The sequence below is a fragment of the Oryzias melastigma genome, linkage group LG17 (assembly GCF_002922805.2).
Source record: "Oryzias melastigma strain HK-1 linkage group LG17, ASM292280v2, whole genome shotgun sequence".
Lineage (NCBI taxonomy): Eukaryota > Metazoa > Chordata > Actinopteri > Beloniformes > Adrianichthyidae > Oryzias > Oryzias melastigma.
Genome location: NC_050528.1, coordinates 13,272,483 through 13,280,572, shown reverse-complemented (window position 1 = coordinate 13,280,572; position 8,090 = coordinate 13,272,483). Strand labels below are relative to the sequence as shown.

The window sequence follows — 8,090 nt, the reverse complement described above, 5'->3', positions numbered from 1 at the left end:
AAAAAAAAAAAAAAAAAAAAGACAGTTATTGTTTTGTTAAATGAGGACAGGACCCCCCACCCTCTCAATGTCCATAAGAGGAATTTTATGTAAATTGCAAGAACTCAAAAGTTTTTCACAATATCTTTGTCAATTTAATCCAGGGGTCTTCATTTCTTGTCCTTGAGGGTGGGTTTCTTGTACGATGTGCTCCACAAAGGGGCGCAGTAAGATTCTGGTTCTCCTGTGATTTAGGGCTTTACTTGATAATGCTGGTGGAGATGTGGGGATCTCATTTACCTATAACTATAAAAAATATATTTATTCTTCTTTTAAATAATTCAGTTGTACTAAATGGAATCCAAAGGGCCAAGCTAATCTTTTAGAAGACCTGTTCAGCAGAAACTTCTCTTTTAGCTGGTCTGGTTGGTTACCTGTGACAAAAGCCAGGGAATGTTTTCTTGCTTCTTGTGAGCAGTCCTGGGACTGACGTCACTCTGGAGCTGGACAGCTGGATCGATAAGTTCTGTTTAGATGCAGACGTCTTTGTTCTGGTGGGAAACGCAGAATCAACGCTAATGAACACGGTAAAGAAACAACTTCTTCAGTGTTTGTCTCTCATGACGCCGCCTCAAAGTTCTCTTTCTGTCTGCAGGAGAAACTTTTCTTCCACAAAGTCAGCGAGAGGATCTCTAAACCAAACATCTTCATCTTGCACAACCGCTGGGACGCCTCAGTAACTGAGCCTGACTACATTCAGGAGGTTTGAGTTAGGACATTGACAAATGGAAGGCTTCTATTGTGAAATAGAACCAGGAAGATTGGGAGTTTCACTAAAATCCTAATATAAACACTTAACAGGATATTGATTTATAAAAGTGTTTATCTCTGTATTTGGACAAAGAAGTCTATAGAATTAGGTTAACATTGAAGACAGAGTTGATGCCTGCTATTGTCCAGGTAAGGAAACAGCACCTGGATCGGTGTGTCAGCTTCCTGGCTGAAGAGCTGGGGGTGGTTGGGCCAAACGAGGCTCCAGGAAGGATATTCTTCATCTCTGCCAAAGAGGTTCTGAGCTCCAGGATGCAGCGAGCACAGGGCATGCCAGAGACAGGTGAGACAGGTGAGGGTCACTCCAGTCAGACCTAACATTCAGCAGAATGTAGTGGGGGTCTGGCCTTCATATTGATCTGATTTCTTATTGATCTGCACCCAAGTGCAGATGAAAGACTGGGAAGTCTGGAATTGTGGAGTTTAAAAACTTCGCCTGTAAGAGTATTTAGATACTATGGTTAACTCTTTAGGATGGAGCTTTCTTCTTACAGGGTCTTCTATTTACATGTTTGTTGCTTGATTACCCTGAAAACCTGAGTTTATCATCTACCTCAACCTTTGAACTAAAGTTTGGGCAGCCTCTCTAGACCCTACACTGAAGATTAGTTTTATCCATAGACATAAGTCACTGTTTTGAAGTTGTGGCTGGATGGCTCAGTGGCCTAAGCGTAGGGCTGGCACACAGGAGCCCTGAGTTCGATCCCTGAGGTGTCCACTGATCCCCATCCAGATTGGATTCCTAGGCAAGACCCTTGATGCTGCTGCCTAAATGGGTGCCTGTGCCCTTTAAAAAAAACAGAGTTGTCAGGCATAAAATCTCTGCCAAATCACTGATGCGAAACAGAGTGTGCTGTTTTGCTGTGGCGATAAGCCGAAAGGTGAATCTGTTTTCAGATCCATTCTCTTGGCCTGATATAATGTGAGTAAGGCGCGGATTCAGCTACTTAGGGTGGCTAAATGGTACATGATGTGTGGGATGGGTACTCATGTCGTCATTGTAAATGACAAATTGTTCTCAATTAAAATCTAACTTCAGTTTCAATATGCATATTTCCACCCATTACAAAATAAGGAAATTGGGCAGGGCTCAACTGCCAGGTGAATTTGACCTGTGTCTTCCTGCAGGGGGAGCTCTGGCAGAAGGTTTCCATGACCGATTGACAGAGTTCCAGAGGTTCGAGCGGACGTTTGAGGTACAGAAGCACATGTGTCTGGTTGAGAGGGTCCCTTATGACCACCCACAGAGCGTCAGTTTTGGCCTGATGTTTGGTCTGAAGTAAAGTCCTGGTCTCTGCAGGAGTTCATTTCCCATTCTGCGGTCCGGACCAAGTTTGAGCAGCATACTGTCCGAGCATGGCAGATCACAGAGGCCATCAAGGCTGTGATGGATGCCATCAACATCGCCTCGGCTGACAGGAAGTGAGCAGCAGTTGACCGACAGTGCATTGATTTATGTGCGACTCTGAACTCTGACTTCTGACAGGATCTGCTGTCTGGAGGAGCGTGAGGAACAGCGGGACCGGCTAGACTTCGTTCGCGGACAGATGAACCGCTTGACTGACGGTATCAAGGAGAGGATCCAAGTTCTCAGTGATGAAGTCACTGCCAAGGTGTGCTGATCCTTCTGAGTGAAGACCAGAGTTCATGGGTTCACTAACATTGCTGGAGACCACAAGATAATCCACAAAATAATTCTTAAGATTTTGATAACTTCATTTTCTAGTGACTTGAACCTAACTTTAGGGGAAGAGTAACACAAGACCAGTTTAAAGAACGAGGTTTAAAAAAATTAAGTCTGTATTGATGTTAGTCCTTCTCATGTGAGTATATTTTTCTTAGCAGTTACAAGAACTTTCTTTCGTGGAGTTTGTCAGGAACAGTTTCTGATACTTCTTTGGTTTTGTTTCTGTAGTAACAATAACTGGTTTTATGCTCAGGTGGCCTCAGCGCTGTCTGACCAGATCCGCTTGCTTCCGGTTCTGGTGGAAGAGTTTAGAGCCGACTTCAAGCCAACCAAAGAGACTCTAGTGCTCTACAAGGCTGTGAGACACACACGCACACACACACTTACAGCTTCAGGTGTGGGGGGAGGAGCCTTTATGTAACTCTAATCACCCAGCGTCATAAATGTTTCAGTTATAAATTACTCTTCAAAGATTTGTGTAAAGCTATGTTCACACCGCCCTCTGCAACATACGTTGAAATGGCCACTTACAATTAAAATTCTATGTAGACTCATTTAAACGTACATTTTGGGTTTTAAGATCAGACCTCTCGTTTTCACTTGCTAAGCAAGTATTTACAACTGTTTTCAAACTCTGCATGCAAAGCACATGGCCATTCAATACACATGATTAAACTGACCAATCAGGAACTTGGATTTGGTAGTGACGTATGGAGGCGTGAACCCAGGAATGAAAACGAGCCTGGTGATAAAGTTACATCAAGGTCACTCTCCTGGCATGATGATAATCTAAATCTACCATTGCAAGGATGCTAGCAATGAACTGTACCGTTTCTGTTTTGTGCCCAGCTCACAAGATTTGCAACACTTTAACATTTCGCTCTGAGTCTCCTCCAACTGTTGGTGGTTGACTTGCACTAGTAAACTGTTGAAAATAAATAAGGAGAAGAAACTCCTCCCTCCTTGTCCAGTGTGAACAACACTGGCTTAATGTGCATTTGTGAACACCTGACAAATTCCTGCATAATATAGTATAATAGATTCAAATAAGTATAAGATCCAAAAATGATTATCAAAAAAGGAGGTGATTTTTTTGTTTTTTAGAATTAATGAGAAAAACTTTGAGAAAATCCCCTTTTTTTTTTTTTACAAATGAAAAATCTGTTATGTTTTTTGGTACGGTTTCAGGCAACTGAATATGATTTGTTCCTTAGATTGTCCTTTGTGTGCTTTTTTGACAAAGGACATGTGGAAGTGTTGATTGGATTTGGTGAAATGCAACTCCTCATGACGGATGTCTTCTGTGTCTGCAGAAGCTGGTGCAGCACCTTCAGGACCAGCTGCTGGCTTCTTTGGCGCACCGCTGCTCTGCCGGAGTCCTTCGAGACATCAAGGATGCTCAGAGACACATGACTGGTACTGCCCGCCCCTTTGACCTGCATAAGCCTACCCCTTTCCTGAGCCTGACTCAGCGTGTCTTCTGCCCTCAGACAGCGTGCGCCCCCTTCTGTCGTCATCTGTCCAGGACCAGCTCTGTGTTCCCTATACCTCCTTCGAGCTGACCTATGACCTGGGACTCGCCGCACTCTGTGCGGACTTTCAGGAAAACATTGACTTCCAATTTTCTCTGGGATGGACCGCCCTCGTGACCCGATTCATTGGAGCCGCCAATGCCAGGCGGGCTCTGAGCGGAATGGACAGCAGGTCCCAGGCAGGCTGACACAGCACCCCAGATTTCCAGTCAGACTGTCTCTGAAGATACTGACTTCTTCCTCCTCTCTCCAGGAAGGGTCCGTCTTCAAAGATGAGATGATGGTTTCCATAGCAACACGGCTGGTGTCCGCCACCTCCAGAGCATCGATGACGGTGCTGGTAATTGGTGGAGTGGTAGGTCAAGCATTGGTGATGAATAGAAAAAGTGAATGCATTGTTCGGTATGTTACAACAGAAGAATGTTGAGAATTGTTGCGAAGAAGTTGAATAAATTTAGATTTTTCTGTTGTGTTGCACTCTCTGCAAAGGCTGCTTACAGCAGAGAAAAGAGATGCATATTTTGCTTGAAAATATGCAGAACTTCCCATTACCCCTTCGACTAATCACCTAGTAGTTGCCTCTTGGCATTCTGGGTAGTGTAGTTAAATACTGTACTTAATCTTTTATCTTACTGATTTGTTTTGATTTATGCGCCCTATAATCTAGTTACCATTTTAGCCTGAAAAAATGTTTTCAATGACCACCAGAACCCAATAGGTTAGTCTTGTTTTTGTGCCATGTTGTGCCATCATAAGGTTTAATCATCTGAAAACCAAATCTAAACAATATTTCAGCAGTGAGTTCCTTGATGTAGAAGGATTGCCTTTTTGACATATTGTATCCCAACAACCTGAGATTTTATTGGTTGTAAGTTTAGTTGAATCTGAATGTAGCAACATGTCATGATACATGCGATTGCTTTTTAAAATCATAAAAACCTTTGAAAGTTTTGTATTTTGAATCATAATAACAAATGTTTATCAGTCAATCCAAATGTCAATCTCCTGCTGTTCCTGATGTTGTTGTGCGGCAGCTCTGAGTCTTTACTGTATATCTGTGTGACTCATTAAACCATGTGTGTTCTGCTGCAGGTGTGGCGCTCAGTGGGCTGGCGTGTTATCGCCCTCTCTCTCTCCCTGTACGGCCTCCTGTACCTTTATGAGAGGCTCACCTGGACGGACGCCAGCAGGGAGCGTGCTCTGAAGCAGCAGTTTGTGCAGCATGCAGCTCACAGTTTAGGAGCTGTCGTACCCGTCACAAGCTCCGCCTGCAGCCAGCAGGTGTACAAGTAAGCCCCGCCCTCCTTGGGCTCTGACTGAGCAAGGACAGTTGGCTTGACTATTTGCTGTCTTACAAGGGAGCTGACGTCAACGTTCACTCGCCTAAGTCAGAGAGTTAACCTGAGTGAGGCCGAGCTGGAGGGAAGCATCCGGCAGCTGAGCTCCACCATCCAGAGGCTGGAGAGCATCCAGAGGAAGTCAAAAGCCTTCAGGTGAAAGCCCCGCCCACTCTGTTTGGCCTATACAGGTGAATGTACACTTAAATGAGACAGGCGTGTTCTTTGTGTTGTTGTGTCTGCAGGAACAGAGCGACAGAGTTGGAGGCTCAGCTGGACGCCTTTTCTGTCCAGTATCTGCAGACAGACTAAAGGAAGAACCAGAACCACTTTATAAAGGTTCCACTTCCAGATCCGCTCATGGAGGGAAACCAAACCACTGCCAAAACAACATTCATGTTCCAGGTTTAAATTAAAAATGAACTGCGTCATTGGCCAGCTCTTTAAGAAAACAAACAAGCCTGAACCCAGCTGACCATACTGGCCATAACAATGAATTCTCCTGCAGTGCCCCCTAAAGGCCCAGATGTCACCAACACCCAGAAGTGCTGTGCTGACTTTATTTGAAAAAATTGCTTTAGCAAAAGGACTTGATGAAAAAATGGGAGCATTGGAAATGCAGCAATGTTTCTAAAAGAGAATGTAACTGTGATTTCTGCTCACAGAAAAAGCAGCGCTGTCACATCCTCCCAGAGGCTGGTTTTAAACTACGTTTAAACAAACTCGAGCCAGGGCAGTTTGTCAGCTAAGCCCTTTACAGGATAAGTGTAAGTGTGATCCCCAGTCAAAGCAGGATGGAAATGTGAAGATGCAGAGTTCTGCTATGTGACTGAGTACTTACCCAGGTGACCAGGAACCAGTAGGAAAACATCAGACCTACCTGGATTGAAGGAGTTCTAATACAAAACTGTTGGATATCATAATAACAATGTTAAACCATCTGAAGTCTGCGTTCACAATCAGCCATAAAAGTTGGATTTAGTGCAAGTGAAGAAAAACAATGTGTGTAGAGTACTGTTACTGTTGCTCATGTTACTGTAATGTTTTGAGATTTTCGCCCCTCAAACTGGACATTTGTTGAGTTTCTGAGCTAAGAATAAAGCATTTAGGATTTTTTTCTGATCACCACATTAATCTTATGAAACTAAGAGTGAATGGTCACGGATACTTTGATTAAACCAGCCTTCCCCTGTTGTTGCATGAAGGTGATGCTGCTGTACATCGCCTCAGCACATGTGTCTAAATCATAAATGTGTTCATTCAAAATTTTATTTTAAAATCTATTTTTATGATTAAAGTTTTCTGTTAGCTGTAGTAATAACTTCAGTGAGGAATAGCAGGTTGAACCCTACCAAACGCCACAACAGCTTCATCTATTGGTGGAAAATTTCATCTGACGACTAATGATGAGAGAAAAGGTACACACTACATACTCTCTGAATAAAGTCCCGCCCTCAAATCAGAGATGAATTTCTGATAAACTAACAACTTTTTTTCTTTTTTGTCTAAAAGTGGCGTAATCATAATTAAAGACCACTGGGGACACTTTTAGAAAAGATCTAAAGTTGATTGTGGTGTGACTTTAAAGATGCTTTCACTAGACTGTAACAGTCCACACAGAACAGTCAGTGGTTCAAATCCCAACTGGAACATATTTGTATTAAGTTTATTTATGAAGTAATTTATGTATATTTGTGCAAATGTAGAGAAAGCCCAAATCTAAAATATGCAAGGTGGATAAGGCAAAAATGTGAAGGAAAATGGGTGTTCTTTGCATTTAAGTTGCTTTGTTTATATATTACTGAACTTTTGTTCTTTTTAGTATAGGTAAAGACATGTAAATATAAAGAATATATGCTTTTATTGTAATCACAAATGTTTTATTTTTTATTTTATTTTTTTGCTTAGTAGTGAAATGTGTTGGATGCACAAACATGCAACACCTCCTACTGCCAGCAGAGGTCACTGCTGCACCTTCTTTAATTATTTAATCGATCTCTCAGATGAGACAGTGACGTTTACAGGTACCAGAACGATAGAAACACTCCTTTTGTTTTTTCCTCGATTTTGATGGACACTGTTGGGGTTCTAAGTGTATGAATAAATACATGAATGAATGATCGAATGAATGAATGACACCTGAAATCGAGGTATATCAGATGTTAGGCTACATTAAGAATCTCTTGCAAAAATGAAAATGCTGTATTCTGGTCATCGAGTTTTATAAATAATATAAGAGGAAATGACACAAACATATTTGGAAATGTTTTGGATGTTTTCATGTGTTCTTGTATACATTGTGCCTAGGGGGTGGGGGATAGTTTTATTTTCATATGACATGTATTTTTATAAACATATTAAACTGCAGATAGCTTTCTTTTTACAGCAGTTTAAAGCTCAGACTGTAAAAATTGAGGGATTTTTCTGAAGACTCTAAAAGGAAAAAAACCTCAAACCTGAGTCGCCCTTTCTGGTGGGTTCACTTACTTCTTGTTGTTTACCCACACTCTACAAAAAAATATACAGATATTGATCAGATTGACTGAATCCACATGAACGAACAGGTTTAACAGTTTAATCTGTAAAACATTAGATTACATTTGATCATTCCAAGTTTGAAGATGTGAGGAAGAGCAGCAAAGATGAAGAGCGGACGGTGAGGTGATCGCTCTCGTTAGTAGTGATGGGGGGCTTCGCCAAAGCTCCACAGTTCAAGGGGAGACA

At 42.1% G+C, this 8,090-nt stretch overlaps 1 protein-coding gene across 1 annotated transcript in view; it reads left to right on the top strand.

Moving 5' to 3' along the window:
- The window catches only part of mfn1a (mitofusin 1a), a 9,448-nt gene extending 2,967 nt beyond the window's left edge, over positions 1–6,481 (top strand). Inside the window, 13 exon segments of the mRNA XM_036216289.1 lie at positions 458–566; positions 635–742; positions 940–1,093; positions 1,939–2,006; positions 2,111–2,232; positions 2,297–2,423; positions 2,751–2,855; positions 3,811–3,913; positions 3,988–4,194; positions 4,197–4,384; positions 5,122–5,318; positions 5,388–5,522; positions 5,612–6,481. Coding sequence (XP_036072182.1) covers positions 458–566; positions 635–742; positions 940–1,093; positions 1,939–2,006; positions 2,111–2,232; positions 2,297–2,423; positions 2,751–2,855; positions 3,811–3,913; positions 3,988–4,194; positions 4,197–4,384; positions 5,122–5,318; positions 5,388–5,522; positions 5,612–5,678 — 1,690 coding nt within the window. The 3' untranslated portion in view covers positions 5,679–6,481.
- The last annotated feature ends 1,609 nt before the right edge of the window (positions 6,482–8,090 follow it).